At 44.3% G+C, this 20,449-nt stretch overlaps 2 protein-coding genes across 4 annotated transcripts in view; one reads left to right on the plus strand and one right to left on the minus strand.

Moving 5' to 3' along the window:
• The window catches only part of LOC135901185 (uncharacterized), a 43,712-nt gene extending 25,420 nt beyond the window's left edge, over positions 1-18,292 (minus strand). The window contains exon 1 of the mRNA XM_070537225.1: positions 18,238-18,292. The gene's annotated coding sequence lies outside the window, so the exon portion shown is untranslated. The remainder of the gene's footprint in view (positions 1-18,237) is intronic.
• The window catches only part of LOC135901154 (facilitated trehalose transporter Tret1-like), a 207,567-nt gene that overhangs the window by 176,884 nt on the left and 10,234 nt on the right, over positions 1-20,449 (plus strand). Inside the window, exons 1-2 of one of the 3 annotated variants that reach the window (XM_070537222.1) lie at positions 3,336-3,357; positions 13,541-13,810. In XM_070537222.1, coding sequence (XP_070393323.1) covers positions 3,342-3,357; positions 13,541-13,810 — 286 coding nt within the window. In that variant the 5' untranslated portion in view covers positions 3,336-3,341. Of the gene's footprint in view, positions 1-3,335; positions 3,358-7,742; positions 7,961-13,540; positions 13,811-20,449 lie in introns of those variants that run through there. The other 2 variants (XM_065430809.2, XM_070537223.1) reach the window with 2 other exon arrangements.

Here is a 20,449-nt window from a genome sequence, read left to right on the forward strand (position 1 = left end):
GGGCAACCAAACAGAAAAATGGGAGGATTACGGCGTCTTCACCCTGCGAGTACATTAACCTGGTTATCCTTCTGCATTTGTTGCGCCGCCTACCGAGAGATTAGTTCGACCTTTAGGGAAGGGATACCGAAGACTGCCCAAGTGCCAGCAGGTTCTGGCGCCAATCGAAATTGATGAGATGGACACGCTTCCTTGATAGTCTTCGCAGACGGGGAGTAGGAAAAATGGCCACGTAGCGGATTCGTTTTAAGAAGCAGGGTCTTAGATAGTTTGGATAGGTGCCTCTTTACCTACAAACGATTTGATTCACGTTATCTTTCTTTCGTTAGGAGAAGGCAGCCAAGGCAAAGAAAATAAGTGAACTTCCTCCCAAGTGCGAATGATTTATCGGTACTAGCACGTCATTACGCGCTGGCGATTCACGCTGTTTTCTGCAATATCAACAATCGGAGCTGCGCGTCAACAATCCGCTCTCGAAAAACTACAACTTTCACCTCATCCTCTTAACTCATCTCTACCTCCGTTGTCGATAAAGCCCATCATCAAAGTTGACCTCTTTCTGCTGTATTATTTGTCGTGTAACGTAGTGCCGCATGATTTCAGAGGTGCGAGTGTCCAGGTGATTGTGCACAGATAGTGACTGTGCTGTGTGCGGAATGTCTCAACAGCTATGTCAGCGGAAGTGACGAGGCGTCCTGCGGGCTGCTGAAAGGAGTATTTTAGTGTGCATCCCAATCACGTTCTCGACAACTAACGCTGCTCTTAGCTCTTGTGGTTTGCCCTGGTGTCGTCAAAGATTTCTTTGAAATTACGGGTGAAGTACTCCGTCTCTGCGTGGATAATTACGACGGAAAGTTCAGAACTAATAGGAGTACCTTACTTCGCGTTCTTTAAACAGTGTTTTAAATATATATATATATATATATATATATATCACATTACGATTATTTCCGTAATAGAATTACCACCACAATGACTTACAGGAATGCCACCAGAGCTGACGAGTCTCTTTGAGTAGTCTCGCTGTGAAAGCAAAGCCATCATAGTGTGGAAGAGGGCATCTCATAAGCTGTTTTTAAAGTTTAGCTAGTGGCGCCGGTAATTGTAGTCGTGAGCATGTCGCATTTAGATTGCTATGGCGACAAAGGATGAAAGATTTCTTCGGTTGGGGGAAATTGAAAGGGCGGCCTGTACAAAGGTATTCTGGACCGATCCATTGGCTTAAGAAAAAGCTGAGCGATTGGACTTGGAGAGAAGGATGGTTAGGAAATAGAAGCTGATGCACGTAAAAAACCTGAAATGGCCTTTATATTCTCACAGACACAAGCATTTAGGCCGATAACACAAAGTATTGCTTCTTGGAAGTGAATGATTCATCACATCAACAAAAAATAAATTAATCGACTGTCTTATTGATTACCGATCAGTTTACATGAAATATTCTTCTATTTAGAGAGCTAGTATAAAGAAACACTAACAACCATCGCATTACTACCTAGCCAGGCACCTTACGTCTGTGGTATTTTACCACTTTTATATATTTATTTAAATGTTTTAAACACACATACATCAGTAACAATATTGAACGGCATGATTTATTTATAATATTAGCCGGGCATTTTTTATGTCTTCTTGTCCAAGTAGGGCAAACTCTTAAAAAAAAATGAGTAAAAACAAATCATCCCATCTACGTTTCCGTTTTTCATCTCTGCGTATTTTATCTCAAGCTAAGTCTCCAGCCTACCTCCTGCAATCTGCAAGATGGCAATTTCATAAAGTGCTCCAAGAAACCGCCCACCATTGCAACAACCGCCCAGACTTCATGATCTGCTGACACAGCGCAGTGGCTTTGCCCTGCATACGCTGGCCACTTCAGGGCAGCCTTACGTTGTATTTCACCTGCTTATTTTTCCGTGCTCATATCCAACCCACACGGTCTTTAAATTGCGTGACCTTTACATGACCTAGAGGTAAAACAATAAGGAGGCGCGCTGATCTCTTGAGTGGCACGTGCAGGCAATTCACGTGCCTTTGTAGTGCAGGTAGAACATCGTTACTATTCTATGTGAAAATGAATATAGAAGGCAGGCTGGAAATTGCCACCAAAAGAGACACAAAGCATGCTTACTCTTTTTCAAGGGGAGGATAGAACATGAGTGTTTCGGAAACGAAGCCACGAAGTAATATTTACTTAGCTAATGACACAACCTTTTCAGATGCTAAGGTGTCAACGAGATATACATCTTTGATTCCGCGCACATGGCTACCTGAAATAATGATCCATCCCACATAATAAACCACTCAATAATTATGTTTTGTCTCTCTCTCCTCGAGGACGGCCGACACAGTTCCCCGTAGCAAAAGCCGTGAGAGAAAATTCGCCGAAATTATCGTGCGGTGGGAGACGTCCCATTACAATGGCAAAATTCTCAGCTCTCATGACAAAACTGGCATTGTCGTTTTGTGAATATATCAGCACGTTTCCAAAATACGATGAAAAGATATTCCTGTTACAGTACGAAATTTTCTCAGGTCATTAAAGAATTGATGTGTGATGTGGCCGACTGGTTCTATTATGTTTATCTTTATTTCATCTGCGTGCACGTTATTTGTGTATCTCGGCGTCCCCCAGGTCAAATGGCGTAGCGAAAGCGTCCTCTACTGCGCAGACTAGCTTTGTCGACACTGCATACACTACGATTGGCAGACGCATAATTTCAACTTGGATGGTGAGCCAGATTGCATAACAAGCGCGCAGCACAACGGGCCGTTGGTCGCGCCTGCGTCTTCCCAAAACTACCTCAGAACGCGCTCGAGTGTTTCATTCGAAAGCGGCTCAAGCTTTCCCAAGTCGTTTCGGGAGCAAGCTTCCGCCGAGCCCCGAAGAATGTCCGGGCAGGGCGTACGTCGCTACGCGAAAAACTTTGCTGCTCAGCCGTGTTTTCCGGATCGGAAGCTTACCTCGGGATTTGCTTTCGGAGGCGACCGGGCTTACTGCATGCAGTGCGTGCGCATGAAACAAAGTCGTCTCAGGCATACGTGCACGCATGGTATAAACACGCAAAGAAAATGTTGTGGTAGAATGCCTGCGGTAGGTTGCTTCGCGAGGACAGCTTTTCAGCTTCTCGGATAACTGAGCGCCTATAACATCCGCTGTAGAAGCGTAAACTTCTTCCTTCTGGCTTTAAATGGCTCCGTTTCATAGCTCGTCGGCAATGCAGCGAAGCGCCTGCAACTTCCTTTCTCAGCTTGTCGGTGCTGCCGTAGGGTTTCGTACAATTACTAGAGGGGACTGTGGCGCTATTTTCTGCGGAAGCTGCAAGCAGGTCAGTTCAGCCAGCATGAGAATGATGGCTTGTAAGTACATGGATTTGAGTAAACTTCATCTTTTTGGCTTTAAATCGCCTCGTGTCATTGCAAAGTGCTCCTTTATAATGAAGTAATGTGTTGTAGAAATAATTGAATAAGCGTTATTAAAATTGTCGGATGGCAGGATTAGCAGATGTAGCACAGATGTCCGATATTGAAACCATCCCGCCATGGATGCATGGAAAAGCGGAACCCTGCAATTAGAAGCAATTATGCGTTATTTAAGAGCATTGTTGCCTTCTGAATTAAAGAAGAAGTATAAGTTGCTTTGAAATTTGGGCCAGCGTAGGCCTAGATAAAGCGTAATAATGAAGCCACAAGAAAGATTTAAGCCCCTAGCGCGAATATCAGACAAATCCGTGTACTACATACCATTCCCATCATGCCTGAATGATAGTACGCCAGAGTTCCCTCTAGTAATTCCAGGACAATTTATGGGCTATGCGCAGCACGTTGAGCTCGATTTACAGTCGGCAGATGAGCAGCGAGACGCACTGAGTGCGAGAGTGGGGCTCATTAAAACGACGTTATTTGTATTGAAAAGCGTGCTTAAAGGGACACTAAAGCGAAACAATAAATAATTTTATACTAATGAACCATTCTTTGAGGACCCTGCAGGCAGTCCTGTCAAAAAAATAGTTTGATTATTAGATGAGGAAAGGAAGGTCCAAGTATCAGTATTTGAATTTCGCGCCGAAACCCCAGCGCCGGTACGTCAGCGTCACGTCAGGGATTCCAAAGTATGTTTTCGCATTTGGGCTGCGTTGGCTGAATAAAGGTTCCCGAAACTTGCCATGTTTAATATTTGGTTCCTTTAGAAGAGAATGTAGTCAATGTGTACCGGTATATATAATTAATAGGCCATCAAAAGTTGCCATCAAAATCCAAGACGTCACAGCCCCCAGGTGCGGGAACTTAAGTAGGCATCGGCACCCGTGTTTCGTTCTTGCACTTTTTCTGGCTTACCAGACGTCTTATCGTTGCAAAAGTGGTGTTCTTGGTCTTGTAGAACGGTAATTTACTCATGCAGAAGAAATAATTTTTCACTTTAGTGTCCCTTTAACTTCTTTGAGTTCACATGTCATGAATTAACGCGCACTGTTTATTTTACCTTTTTCGGCTATATTCAATACACGTTTCGAGATTTGTCGTCAAAGCACCCTAATCTCTACCACCATGCGACAAAGTAAACATGTATGATAGTTTTATCCAACATAAATTTCCTACGAACAAGCATAAAATATCTACGAACAAGTGCAAGCATACTACTCATAGTTCTGGCTCTACATCCTGGAAGTTTAACAGCTCATATTTAACATCTCCTGTTTTGTATCGGTCACCCCTTTTCTATTACACCGGTAGTAAGGTGCTTACTACAAGTCAGAACCATATATGTCACTTTGTAGCAAGCTTATTTTGCCATCATTGCATTTAACTCCGAAGTCATGTCATGACCTACATAAAAAAAAAGGTACGCCCGGTACGGTTCAATATCAACCAGCGCATACTTTTAAGGTGAATATCGTCTTCATCGGTCTTAACGTCGATTTTGAATTTGTAGAAAAATTCTACATCTCCATTACACACACACACACGAACGCACATGCACACGCATACATTGTCGAGCAGGTGCCAGTTGTACGTGCAAGAACCATGGTCTGTTTATGAGGCGCGCCACAGTGCGAGATTCCGCATTAATTTTGACCATCCAGGGTTATTTAAAGTACACGCAAACACACATGTGCATGCGAGCGCGCGCACACGCTCTCAGTAGAGCAGTTGGTTAAAAAATGAAGTACTGCGGTATAACATGTCAAATTTTGCACCCCTTACATGCACACCGTAATGGGGGACACCGGATTGATTTTGACCAAATGGGGTTGTAGAACGTGCACCTTAATCTAAGCACATGAGCATTTTTTATGCGTTATCATTCTTAGGATGCTTCGCGTATATCGGGAGGCTACATATGCATGTTTATACCCACCTATTTTTTATCAAACCGTTTTTCCACCCAGCTGGGACACTGGGTAGTACGTACAGTGTACAGTTCGGACACTGGGACACTGGGTAGCGCATCGAGCTGCTGTGCTGAGGTAACAGGGTTCTAAGCCAACCATCGGACAAGCTAGGGTCACTGAGTATGTGACAGTGTATACATACTTGCCGCTCCTCAACGAACCTCTTTCTCGCCGACATGGGTGACTTTAGACGCTTGGCTGCGTAGGTACCACTGTTCGAAGAAGCTCTTGCACGCCGACTTGGGGGTGCTCGGTGTGCGTCACTCGCTCTGTGCTGGTGTCCAATGAACATCTTTGATGCCAAATTGGGTCACTGGGTATGTGGAAGTAGGCATGGGCCGCTCTTCAATGAGCCTCTTTGACACCGACTTGGGTAGCAAGGTATGTGTCACTGGGAATCTGCCGCTCTACAAATTAAAAGAAGTTCCTTAAATTTTTCCGACGCCGGGAAAAATCAAACCCACGCCTCAATGTTTCCTCATGGACAGCAGCCCGGTGCATTAGCGGGCTGCGCCGCAAACGCACTGGACATGTGCCGCTGTTCAAGGAAGGTCTTACCAACTAGGGTCACTGAGTATGTGCCCCTTAGTATGCGACAAGCTCCGACAAGCTCCGAGGCTTCCGTAACGCTTCTCGTTACGGAGACCTCGCACGTACTTCTCGGCAGCGCCACTAGAAGGCGCAGCGTCTCCGGAAAAAAGCGAGAGAGAGAGAGATAGAGAGAGAAAGAGCGAGAGAGAGAGAGAAGCAGGGTTGCCTCATAACGCGTTTCTCAGGCCACGCAGATTTCGGAGGCCGCAGTTTGGAGAAAGCATTTCAGAGTCCACGCGCAGGCTTCGCGTCGGTGGCGCTAGATGGCGCCAAATGTTAGAGACGCGCGAAAAAGTAGGCTCGCTGCAGTACACGGCTCTTACGTAACTTATTTTGACGGTGGCAAATACGTTCTGTCGCTTTATTGATTCATTGCTGACGCATTACCATCTACAGTCATCGTGAGACGATTTCCGTCGTAATTTTTGTATTTTACCCTTATTCAAATGCGACTGCCATGACCGGAATAAAACCCGCAACCTCGATCTCAGCAGAAGTGTCATAGCCACTAAGATACTCCCGCGAGTAGAGCCGATGGTTTCGTAAAGGAGATGGCAAAACACATTGTAAGAAATGACGCCACGGCGGCCGGCGTGACGTGATGTCGCCATCACATTTATTAGGAAAAGCCACCAAGCCAAGTGGAAAAGCCAAGTGGAATCGCGGCTGCGGCAGCCAGTTCTATCGAAGACAGAGCGCGTTCTTCTATCTAACTTGCGACATGAGTCACATGCAGACGTGATGCGCTGATAATGATGTCACATGATGAGAACGCGCGTGGTGAAGACGACGGTACAGCATTAACACGGCTGTCAGCAGCACGTTCATTAATGAAGCAGAAACGTTCGCCTAGAATTTTATTGGTGTAGTCGCATAGTGGCATGCACGGAAGAGACCTGCGTAGGCTATAGCAAGACCAGCTATAAACATACTGAGTGAAGAGGCATTCCTGATGCTCTTCGGACACTCTACATTGTCTCCACTGTGGTCTCTAGCCTTGGCATAGCCCCGACTTTCCTCGTTTCGGCCAAAATCGTGAATAAACAGGTAATTCCATTACGGATTGCAAAATAGTCATAATCAAGTTCAAGCGTCTGCAGCTTCCCGCTCACTGCACACAATTAATTATTCCCATGGAGGAGCTGCTATAGATACGGAGATGGGACGTAGTATTAAGCGAGTCAAACAATACATGTGAAATAAATATTACAGAACTTCAATATTAGAGGCAATTAGTTTGGTCGTAACTGTCTCCTAAATCATACGCCGGCACAAACCATCTTTGGCCGTCCACCGCGGAGTTTGCGCGAACCGGCCATTTTGAGCATTTCTCTCGCAAAGACATTTGCTGGACATCTGCCACAACTGCACTGTGTAAAACGTGAGTTCACATGGTGTTGTCGTCGTGTCGTCTTCTTCGTGCCGCAGTCATCAATGTCATGCCGCCAACTGCCCAGCTGAGTAACACAGCTGACGATGCCAAAAGGAGATTAACTCAGTCTCCTTCTTTCTTCTTCAGATATATTTGTTATTTCCCACAACCTTCTTAAGACTGACCTCTGATCTGTGCACTCAGATTACCGTTTCTTCGGCCTTACTAAATGCGGTGATGGCTGCCCGGGTTTATCTCGAACGGGCAAGGAGGGAAAAGGCTCTCTTCCTCACCGGAACGTCGCGCGATTCTGCCACGAGAGCACTGGCAATCAATGTAGAGATAAGCCTTCTTCTCACGTTTGATTCGGTGTTCCTGGTCTCAAGAGCACAGCGCGCGCAACGTGTCTTCACCGCGGAGAGGATCTACACCGATTGGCGAGTCGCGGAGGAAACTGAAAGCACCTGCCAAAAACCAATCGCGCATCGCATGTACTAACGTGCTACCGCGAAGTCGCGGAGAAGGTCAAGATCCACCATGAGGAGCGCAGAAAAATCTCGCAAGCCTTCTTGGGTGACTGAGTACGTGGGTGTCAACTTCCAGAAAGGTGAGGGAAATTACCATTCTGCATTGTTCAAAACATTCGGTGGCAATCTTCCAAAAAGAAATTCTTCCTACTGGAGCGACCTTTAAAACACACTTAGCGTAACCTCAAGTGGTTTCTAGGCTGCCAGAAGAAACAGTAAATATAAGACATTTATGAAATGGTATATTATTGCGCAAACTGTAGGACAGTACGCATCACTAGCTTATATTTTTGGCTTTAAGAGTGACACACCTCTCCCCTATCTGCGATTTCCTTTGGCCGCAATAGAAAAACGATTCCCTCGTACTGCAGATCGCAAGCAGAAGAGCATTTTCCCATTAGAATTGGTTTACTCCTCACGAAAATGATACGAGCACGCTTCCCGAAGAAACAAGATAGCTTTTATAAATAATTTTACATATGTGTTTTGTAGGAGCAATTTGACCGAGGAATAAATTAGTCAAGCACTTTATATCGGTCGAATGCCGCGTTTTAACACAAATAGAGATCGCTTACAGCGCTATTTTCTTTCGGCATGTAAAGGAGTAGTGTGCTCTTGTAAACAACACACTTACGAAAGAACAGCACTGCATCAACACTCCTTGCTTGCTCTCGGTTAAGGAAATAGAGAGAGGTTTATTTCTTGAGGAAAGACAAGGAGATTGGCATTAGCTTGTGTTTTCTAAAAAAAAGAGAATATGCTGCCATCCTCACGTTAATGAAAAATCTCACAAATCAACAGCAATATTGTTTCTCTTCCCTATTGAATACGCCTTCTTTGCTGGCTTCATATGCATTTGGCGCATCTGGGATCTGCTTGTAACCACTTCCAGAAAAAAAAAATGGTTGCTTCTAGGGGGCTTGTATGTGTTGTATTAACATGCGAAGGGTACCAAATGATACCTCCTTATGCCGACAAAAGGTAGCAATAACAAGAAATTAAGGATATAATAAAAAAGAAGCACGATTAGACCCTAAACATTGGTAGGGGGCGCTGTATTTTCCTGTTAGCGCCATCTGCCGTGTATAGGCTAACTCACTGACATGAGCGTGTGGGGTATCCCGTATGTTCGCGCACGCCTCTCGCTTTCATCTCACGTGTTGAGTTTGTGTGCTTTGTAACACAACTTCCTCTTTGGTGATTTCACGGTGATTTGCCGTACCTGGGATCTGGCTATCCCGTAACCATTGCCAGAAAAAAAAACAAAGAAAGGATCAGCCAAGTTTCGACGCTAATTAAGCCGAAGAATACGTTATAAGGGGGAAACGATATGAAAGAGATGCGAAACGGGTGAATAATGAACACGCAAAAGAGGTAGAACGGAGAGATATAGTAAACATTTGATCTTTTGATCTTTTAAACAAACATGTACGTCGACCATGTCTTTTTTAGCTCTGACACACTTTTCGTTTTCTCACTATTATTTACGACCATTCCTCTCTATCTAAAGAAGAGTAGGTTGGCCATTCGGAAAAGTGGGCTGCCTTAAGGTAACGTATTCATTATTCGATGTGCTAGACTTGCCTTTCATTCGTTTTTTGTATAATTACCTTGAATACTTGAAAACGCAATGCCTAAGGCATTCTAGTTTCGCGTCCCGACGTCCTTCGCTGTATCAAATAATTATGACAAAAGCACGCGCCAACTCTTTTTGACAGAGGAATAATTTACGCTAATCGGGTTTCTTCTCTCACACAACCTATCTCATTATCTTCTTTCCAGGGTTAAGTTTTCAAGAGGATAAAGCTTACACTTAAGTTGGATGCTTTTGCTTCCAGGCACGCTTCATTTGCAAAAAAAAAAAACTCTCCGTTTAACTCTTACTGGGTCACCTAGGAAGTTGCCGGCTGTTTAGAGTTTCGATTGCCGCTTAATAAGGCAAGCGTTTGTTTCCTAATGTGGCGTGATGATTTTTAAGGTTAACGAAATTTTCGACAAATGTCTGTGGAAGATAGCATAATTCTTGTGTCCTTGAGCTCGATTATTCGTAAAGGTGGACATTACTAGCATGAAAAATTGTAAAACATATTCAACGAATTACGAAAAATGCACTAATTAACTTCGTACTTAATCTCTTCATGGCAGATATATGATTATTTAGAAATTGTTGCTATTGAGCTTGCAAGACGTGTCCACTTGAAATGCATCTCCAGGACGGCACTAGTATCGAGATATTATTTCCCGAAATGTGGAATGAAGTACACGGCCATTCCAGTTATATTTTTGTGCTTCAGTGGATAAAAAAGGGTTTTGTTAGAACAGTAAGCTGACCAACAGTGCATTTTCACGGCAAATTTGATGGCGCATATCTCTAAACTTGTGGAATTGTGAGCATTCGTTCCGAATGGGATATGCCTTGCAAACAATTCGCAAACCGAAAAATTTGCCGTGAAGTAATTATTTCAGAAGTTATTTAGAGAAACTTTGTTTAGTAGTTAAATATGTGTTTGGATTTCCTGTGTAAGTAATGCCCGATTCTCTGCGTAAGCTAGCTCAAATACTAGAATTGTATTATCTGCAATAGGCCATTTGCAAAAATTCCCGAAACAAGACAAGAGAAGAACACAGACGACAAACGTGCTTGTCGCTAAACGTTTGTCGCCTGTGTTCTTCTTTTGTTCTGTTTCTGGTGCGCTACGCCTTTTGCCTCCGTCATGATATACCAGCAAGCCCAACCTGTCACTTTATGCTCTTGACAGCGTACGGATGGGCATTGAATCCAAGGACAAAAATCGTGTTTCTATATTTCGGACGTTGCGACTACATTGTAGTAATATAAAGCCAACCCACCTGTACGTGCACCTGATTCCTCGTAATACAATAACCTTCATGCTTAAACTGCCGAACTTAAATACATTTTTTCTTACATGTATAAGCATGCCACCTTACTTTATGCGCTAGAAAATTAAAATATCCTGAAGTCTCTGCCCGTGAAAGTTACATTTGCATATGGTTAAGGAAGCGCAAACACACAGGAGCTTCTCGAGCCTGCGCAATTCAGGCTCAACTGCTTGCCCGATAAGCTTGTCTCCCGCACGCATCACGGCCATGTAGGCTCATTTGCTTAGTTGAGCTTGTACGCAAACAATAAAACAAGATAAGTCGGTCTCGCGAGTTTTCAGTGGCTCCCAGTGAAAGTTTATCTGGCAACCCCATCTCACTGTGCGCGAACCATCTCAAGACAGAAGTAGCGCAAAACTAACAATGTAGGAGGTGTGGGTAATGACGAACATGTGAGCATTGTTTTCACTGTCACCGGAAGCAAAAAAAAAACGTGGTTCATTCAGCTGTCTATTTTACTTTCTGTGGACACAGCGATAGCTGTGGAGTGTGCTTCAAGTCAACGTGCAGTTCACTCAAGAAACAAAGCCTGCAAACCAGTTTGCCACAACAGCTGTCCTTTTCGACAAGCACTTTTTCAGTGTTAGCGCTTTCAGATTTCAAAGTCTGGCTTGGCCGTTAGAAGGTCAGCCACTGACGTTTTTTTAATTCCTGTGATATTTATACTGCCTAAAGGTGTCTTCTTTAGCGGGTGAATTGATGTTGACAACAGTTTATACAGCCACCTTCCTCAAGTGACCAAGTTCTCGTATCTCTATTGCAAAAAGTGTAAAATGCTAATGATGATAAAGCCTCACTTGTCCTCTTTAAACACTTAAGGGGCAATGAAATGTGACCACAATAGTTTCACTGCTTCGTGCCACCCCCTTTGCAGCCTCTTTTTGGGAGATAATAGAATGCAAAAACATTACATCGCTATGCGTCGCACCTTTCTAGTTCTACAGTGTATGCGCCGTCTCCTAAGAAACGTTACCCTCTGGAAAATGAGGACGGTATGTTTAGCCAGACAAGGCATTTTTACGACTTGTTTTGCTTTGCTCAAAAATATGGCGTGCTTTGCTTCTCTTCCCGCCTCCTGTCACGGTGCATAGCATTCAAAATGTTCACATAAGAAAATAGTCTCATCCTTGAAGATACGACCAGGGAAGTTCTTTTTTTCTTCTTCGTAAGCATTTATGCAGGACACTGCATTATATTCTCCAGCATGTGTAAAAACATTGTATTCCGTTAACACATGTCGTTCTTTTGATGGGAAGCGTGCGAACACCAAAGCTTTGCAAACTGCAACCATGTCAAGAAACAGGCCAATGAATCCTGAGAATGCATGGGATAAATTATTTGTGATATTTGATTAAAATGTAGATATACAAAAATAAGGCAAATGCAACGCGCACGTTAGTATCTACGCGAAGCGAGGCAATCATGAAGCGATTACCTAAATGCTAGATGCAACTAAATACAATGCGTGCAATTTTCCTTTGTTTTTTTATTGAACGCGCATTCTCGTAGAATGTATATGCATCACGTAGGTCACCACTTTAGTGCCATGTCACACCTGTGTTTCTGCACTAAAACACTTCGCAAGCTGCGCCGAAATTCTTGCACCAGCTCAGGTGGATGCCCACTATGTGATGTCGAAAAGGTCTCATTTTTTGTCAGGAGATTAATTGTATGGAGAGGTGTACCGTTAGATAAAAACAACCCATTTGCAATATACCCCTTATGTCACATTGGAGACATACAAGAATAATTAAGGCTTAATAAGCAACTGATGCCGTTTTGTCAGAGGGACATACTCGTTCTGGGGGATCTACCAGAAATTGTGACCCGAGAGAAGGGTAAGCCAACTACCAAAACAATACCAACGAATTCCTTCACTTTCACGCGCTATTACATTAGGAGGTCTGTGTGCATTAGAGGTACCTCTGAGGCAAAAGATGGTGCACTGCGGCACTGTGATTGCATAACAATATGACCATGCTGTTTTACTTCGTCTTTGATTGTGTGCCTGCGCACAGTGCAGGTGTTCGCACCTCTGGTATTGTGCGTGTGACATTCCTGTATGCCATATGCCATCTTGTATAGGCAGGTGTATATATATATATACACCTGCCTATATATAGATATAGGCAGGTGTATATATATATATATATATATATATATATATATATATATATATATATATATATATATATATATATATATATATATATATATATATATATAGTCTTCGTATTCCGGCTGTCTTCCTTTGTGGCCTTTACCTTATTGTTTATTACATTTTCCCTTAGGCTTTCCCTATTCCCTGTTTCTTTATGTGGTTGGGACGAACACCCAGTTGAGCCCCTCGAGTGCTCTTATTAGAATTCGCATCGCACATGGAGGCTCCGTGAAATTTAGGCAGGATTCGGGCTTCATCATTTAGGGGGAACTGCTACTAAAATATTAAAGTGAATCATAATTCCTAATTGTTATACTCTGCTGAAATATCTTTGAAAGAGCTAAGGCCGTATGCAAACGTGCAACGAAAATAAGTAGCGAGCGAGGACTACCCGAACTGATGCATGATCAGGGCCGCCCCGTCAGAATAATATTCAATTATTACACTGCAAAATCCGCAAGCAGAACGTGTACGCGGGTCTCCTTTAATTAATCCTAATAGAGGCGTCTTTTGTCCCGCAGCGTATTTGAATCGGCTGCTGGCGACAATCTTTGGTGAGCTGCCGAATGGATCACGCAGTTCACGCCATTTCGCGCAGTGCCCAGCAGGCCGGCTGATGCCTTCGCTCCAGCAGCGGCCGTCGGCACTGAGCAAGAGGTCCACAAGAGCCCAGCTGCTCCGACGAGACGGCCGCTGTACTTTGCAGTGTTCGCTGCCTACTTGGGCAGTATGGCTTTCGGCTTCGCCATCACCTACTCGTCGCCGGCGTTGCCCGACGTCCGGCCCAGGATGAACTTCACCGTCGAGGACAGTGCCTGGTTCGGCTCGCTCGTCAAATGCGGCTCCATTTTCGGCGGCCTGCTCGGAGGTAATTCATTCGAAGCAAATGCAGTGAAATGGCTGCTTATCCGGTCCATAACTTCCTCTTATTGTGTTACTTTGCTCTACAGGAGAATCCTTTAGGTGTGCCCAATGGAGCGAGCGCGTTTAGAGTTAATTACTTATCCGTCGAATATAATACCTTTTCGAAATCCAGCTAAATTTCGGAGCTGTGGTTACACGAACATGAAGTTGCCCGGACTATGTATGTACGTAGGGCATTTGATGTGCTCTGGCCGCGTCGCCAGCAGGATTGTTCTGTGGTAGTTGGGCTTTATTCAAGACAACATGGCTAACGGTGTCGGCGATGGGAAATCAACACTAACCAATCCCATACACTTCAAGTGCGTGCAACGCTTGCATACTTTATCTTTCTCGTTGCGACATGGGTGGTCTTCGCCGTGTCTAATACAACCTCATTAGAATCGCGAAGTTCATCTCCTTTGCTTTGGCGAAAACAAGTCATCATCTATGCTGCATGCAATGAAGTTACTAGCGCTGTCTACGCGAAACATTCTGTAGATAGATGGTAGGATGGACAAAGTGGTCAATGCCTTCATTGCCGTACTTCGCTCTCGTTTTATTTATGCTGTCGAATTATCCGAAAAGAATGTTATATTCAGCTCGCTTTGCACATATTGTGCAATCCTCAGTAACAGCGAGATCTTAGTGACCTACATGGGCCTTTATAGCACTGAAGCGACCCTTTTTATTTTCTTCTGCCTTTCACTACAGCAAGAGGCTGCGCGAAAGAAAAAGTAACCAGGCTGCGTGATAACCGGCCAGTGCCTCCGCCTGCCAGTGACGTGCAACCCTCGTTTTGAGCTCAAGCGATAGCGAAGTCCTTGACACAGGGCATTCGCTCGTGCGAGTGCAGCCTTTTCCTCAGTTGTTGTTGTTGTTGTTGTTAAAAACTTTATTAAAAAAAGGTGTTCGGGGCACGCAGGCCCCTGGGCCCCCGCACGACCGTACTCCACTCAAGTGTTTATGTTCCGTAGGGTATATACCCATGTGTGGCAAATTGGTTCTTCCTGGCTTCTGTAAAGATTACTGGAAACGAAGTCGGCAGGCTGTAATAACCAGATGATACAGTTGCCAAACGAGGACTGTCGTTGAAAACTTCGGCAGTTTTCGGCGCTAAATACATGTTAGAACCACTATGCCTTGCAGAACTCAGGCAGGGAACTGATTCGCCGAACAACCTTTGCAGCTTATGTTACCTAACGGAGCTGTTTCTTATGAATCTGTGAACACCAACGTATAAATTTTGTAATGAAGAAACATTAAACAATACATAGAGCCTGGAGATATAATGTCACCTCACACACATCTCTAGGTCACCCCAATCTGTTAATGGAATTGTGAAGTATATTTCACGGATTCATTGATTCACTTTATTTTCTATAATTTAGCCAATGAGATTATGCCACTCAATGCGTGCGCGTTCGTCAACAACCCTCCAGAATGAGCATGTCCCGCTGTTAATCAATCAATAAACCTTAACATATAATGTCGGCGAACAGATAGCTCTCAAGCACTTTCATCTCCATTTACGGATTTATTTACTATATTTTTTTATATATATCCATTTGGTACGTGCCGTGAGGCAGTGCTCGTTCAAGGCCAATCCTCAAGAATGGGTATGTTCCGCTGGGCACAAAAGATACAAAATCCCTAAATGTATCTTGATACGTGTCGTACTTCTCTGTGCATGCACATGGCATGACCATTCCTCCCTCGACAGGCATCATGGAACGCTTTCATCCTTGTGACGTCGCTGCGTATAGGCCTTATACTATCCATGGGTCTGATTTTGGAGTTTGCATTTCGGCACAGTTGTGAGCAATGTACTGCATAAATATATAAATTGCTTAACAAAAATTCTGTTACCTTTGCGATGGATAAACGTAAACATTTCATGAAAGAAAGAAAACACTTGACATAGCATGAAAGTAAACAACATTGTACGCATCACCATTACTTGAAAACATTCAATTAACCGCTCCTGTAACGCTTCGCTTTGCATAGATTCCAACATCTGCGTTGTATGTGCATATATATTTTTAGCTTCAAGTTTGCTTGCGTGCTATGATGTATTTGTAAGAACCTTTTCATAGCTGAGCGCGTCCTGAGTTCCAAGGGATGAAAGAATATATGAAATGTAGGGGAGAACGAGGTGCAATGCTTCCAGCGCAACTGTACCGTGACATTCCGTTCTCCACGCGCTAACCCTCTAGGTTAGAGCTAACTGTGTGCCACTCAAGTACATTGAACACATGGTGAAACGTGTTTGATGGTTTCTTTTGCTCTGTCCGCAATTACACGTCTCCTTTTCAACACTTAACTCTGCTTGCACCCGCAATGCCCTGCGCGTACCAACGCAAACGAGCGTTGCGGACATCTCAAACTGATGTGTGCTTTGGTGACGGTTAATCTGTAAACGCCTTGCAGGCAATTTTTATATTCAATTGCGATCTGATATCGATCGATTGAGGACTCCAACACAACAGCTTTGATCTTTACGTTATGCATACATTTAATAATCGTTATGTACGTATAGGATGAGAATGTAAACCAAATGTCAATATATTTTCAAGCTTGTGCGAAGCTAGCACGATAGACTACATGAAAAATCAGAGAGGTCACAGATCATGTGATTCTTCTTGACCAATTGCTACCTTCAAAAACTACACCTCTAGTCGTATTTTGCAACAATTCATTTTTTTCTCCTGAATTCATCGTTAGTTGTTGACTAGCAACTTTTCTTGCCTGGTTAGGTCTTCACAAGCAGGAGTTACATAAAACACAACGAAGTCAAAGTATATGTATATAATAAAATATCTACGAAATACACTTAGCTTCGCTGGATGAATGTGTTAACCAACGCAGGAAGTCGAAACTATGACTCCCTTTTGTACAGCCATATAACCACAACTAGCAATTCCACTCCAACTTCCATTTCTCTGAGGTAAATGTGTTCTTTTCGGAAATTTTTGAATTGTGGTCTGCAAGAACTTCTACTGCTCGTGCATATTGTTGACCCAATTAACGAACAGCACGTGCGTTAGTTCAATGTGCATTTGCGGGCCAAATCCTAAATCAAAAGAAAAAAGTATCTGTTGAGCATGACGAGAAATTTTTTACGGTTATTACATCTCCAGATGACTAGTCTAAGGTCCAAGAAAATTACTTCTCAGGTTAGTCACACCATGAGAAAAAAATTGGCAATGGCTTAGCTCGGCTATGCCAGGATATACGTAGCGAAAGCTAAGGCAAAAGATGGTTAGCCTTGGTTAATCTTGATTGCAAGTCCAGGTTAGTCTGGTTGTCTGGCTATGTTGCGGCGTTTAGCCAGTCATTTGACGCGCTGTTCGTCTGTTTCCTGGGCGATTCGTTTCCTCTTCATCTTGTTCCGATGTCAGAATTGTCGCCGTCCATACTGCCGCCTCAACTGTGGTTGCGGCGCCCGCGAGCTCTCCCGTTTCAATTCTCCGACATGTTATCAGACATGCGACGTAGCTGGCGAAGCAAGCGGAGGTGAACGCAATGACGAGGAACGCGTGTGACGTCATGTGCCTCCTCGGAGCACGGCCACGGCGAAATCGCAAGTTCGCGGCCAGTAAGGCTTTCGCTTTAAAAAGGAACAGAAGTAAGAAAGAAGATGCTTTTGCAAGGCGTTCTTGCTATACTTGTTATTTTGTGCATACTGGATGTACCACGTAACTACAGCAAGCCTTTAAAAACATGGAAACGCCACGTATCTTGACAGAATCGTAGTAATGTTGTTTGCCGTGTCTTAGAGATGCTCAGAATATTTTCTGTATTGTCCAATTACAGAATTAGTCTTAATTGATGAATCAACTTCTCGCATATTATAGGTAGGTCAAATAAGCCCACGAGAGAATTGCAGAGCAACCTGAAAAACTCCCTATACAGATTGCTTGTGCTCAATACGTGCGACATAGAAGTGTTTTTCCAAGCATGAGAGGGGGCTGCGAATACACGCAACATTGACGCGCTACTGGCCGCTCGAGGCACTTTTACAAAACACCCTCTATATATTGTGTGTGTAACACGTTCCTGAACAACTGTATCGAACACAATATCTCGAGAAGGCGATTAATGGAAATGAAAAACAAAAAGAACATCACCATCGCTGGCTCTATCTTTCGCCCTTCTCCTATATCTCCGCGTTACGGCCTAGCTTGGACAAAAAAACGTTTTCTTCAGCAGCAGGTAACACTAAATGCGAGCGATGCTTGGTGGCACACCAGCCCACCTCTGATGAACATGTCGTCTTCCTGAGGGTTGAACACAGCATTGATGAAGGAATATACGGTATTCACAATTTCCAAGCAATGCAGAGCCAAGCGTGCGCATGATGCTGCTGACATAGTGATACGCAGAGCACCTTACCGTTACACCGGATGCTTGCGCACGTTGCAAAAAGCCATGCACATCGTAATCTTCCACAATCTGCCAGTAGAGCAAGTGAAACAGTCTTCTGTTATCCTAAGGTCAAGCACTTGGCTCCTGGAAATCGACAATCAAAGAGCGGCAGCCTCGCCTCTCCTTCTTTTTCGAGTGCCTAGTTGCGACGGCAGCAACAAGTCAAGGCTACTTCGGCACAGTTAAGAAGAGAAAGCACGCTGAGCAGAGCTAAGCTAGCATGAAAGAGAAGAGTTAAGCCCACTCATGTAACTAGCACGTGGCTACTTTACTTTAGTATAAGTTCTAGCAATTTCGTTAACACTGCCACAGTATTGAAAGAACATGAACCTACGTGATTCATCAAGCGTATTTGCACTGACAGCTGCAGTAGCACACCACCATCTTTTCAGGAACAACCTCTACGCCATACGCAGACTGTTCTTTTCCACTGCGTTATTGCCTGCTGCGGTATCCGAAATTCTTGAACAGACACCACTACACGAGTCTGCGTAACGCACGATATCCCGTACACATTGTCAAGCGGTATGTTGACGACACTGTGTTGGGCTGCAAAGCATGAGGTCGTGGTATCGAATCTAGGCCACGGCGGCGGCATCTAAGTAGGGGCGAAATGCGAAAACGCCCGTGGGTACTAAGATTTAGGTGCAATTTAAAGAACCTCAGGTAGTCCTGATTTCGGGAGTCCCTGCATTACGGCGTGCCTCAGTATCGCAAAGTGGTCACGTAAAACGTCATAATCCATTTTTTAATTATTTCTGTTGAGGACAACTTCTGTGTTTAGCACGCCTTGTTCCCAAAACACATTGCCGCGTCAGCACGAAGTTGACCTCCTGTGGCGGTAGTGCACATGAATATTTTCTTTGCCACGTGGTCATGGTTAACACTGCAAATGAACATTTAGGAGGAGGCTTGGTGACATCGCCAGCATAATAATGACGACGACGTAACCGAAAGGATGGTTGGATGGACATTACAAACTATTCAAATTATTTAACTAATTGGGCATCAAAATCACGACGCGTGGTAAATATTAAGCAGTATACTTACTGTCACATTCTATTTTTGTTGAATATGTTTTAGAATATGTGATTCAAAACTACCACACGAGGCTGAGCAGTCGCATCAACAGGCACAACGTCCCGTAGACTTGAAATGAAATCCAATTTCAAATCAGTTTTCACTTGGCGCCAACAGTCCTCAGCGAGCATATAAGTCCGCGGGATGACAACGCTGTTACCATGGCCTTAATCAGTACATTAGTGTCTCAGTTTCTACCACTGACCGCAATAAACGCATTTCAAAGGTATTGTAGTCCGCTCTTCCAAAAAGGTGCAATTTACATCCCTATATCTAACGACGCTGTGCCTAAAATGCTCTTGAAGTTGACTCTATATGGCAGTTTTGTGGCGGCTCATTATGTAGGGTTGTTCCGGCTGTGAACATGTCACTACAATGCATTGCCAATGTAGACCCATAGTAGCATTGCCTATCGTCGCATTTGATAGGTTATGCACCAGTGATTCACTGTGAAATGTTTTTGGTGTATTGACAACAGGGCAGCGAACGCACGCATTGTGGGAAAAAAAATTTGGAGGACGCTTAAGCTTCGCCTTCAAGAGTGGAACGCGACAGCGTTCCCGTCCACCCGCCAAGGGGTGTAAGACAGTGGGCTACGGCGCAGCGACTACGCGCCCCGCATCGGACGCGGTGAGCGTCGAGCAGCGCCGCGTTCGGCGCGGCAACGAAATGTGCGCCTGAGCAAGCGACGCACGCCCGAGCCTTAGAAACAGCGCCTTTCTAAGGCAACACCGCATTCACTAGAGACGCTTTTGTACCGCTTTGAAGCATCCAACTCGTGGCTGAGTGGTAGAGTCTCCGTCTCACACTCCGGAGACCCTGGTTCGATTCCCACCCAGCCCATGTTGCAAGTCGCTTTTTATTCATGAAGTGCCTGCTGGTATTTATCGCTCACGGCCAACGCCGACGACGCCGACACCGACGCCGACGACACCGGCTTTTCTGCGACACGAGCTCCTTAACGCTGTCGCGTTAAAATAGCTACATGCTCCATCAGGACTAGCAGAGCTGGAGGCTTTAAAGCTTCGGAATAGGTGTGTTGTATGTCAGCAGGAATTGAGGTATCTATATGCATATGGCCAGAAAGTACCTGGCAAGT

The sequence above is a fragment of the Dermacentor albipictus genome, chromosome 4 (genome assembly GCF_038994185.2).
Source record: "Dermacentor albipictus isolate Rhodes 1998 colony chromosome 4, USDA_Dalb.pri_finalv2, whole genome shotgun sequence".
NCBI classification, from domain to species: Eukaryota; Metazoa; Arthropoda; class Arachnida; order Ixodida; family Ixodidae; genus Dermacentor; species Dermacentor albipictus.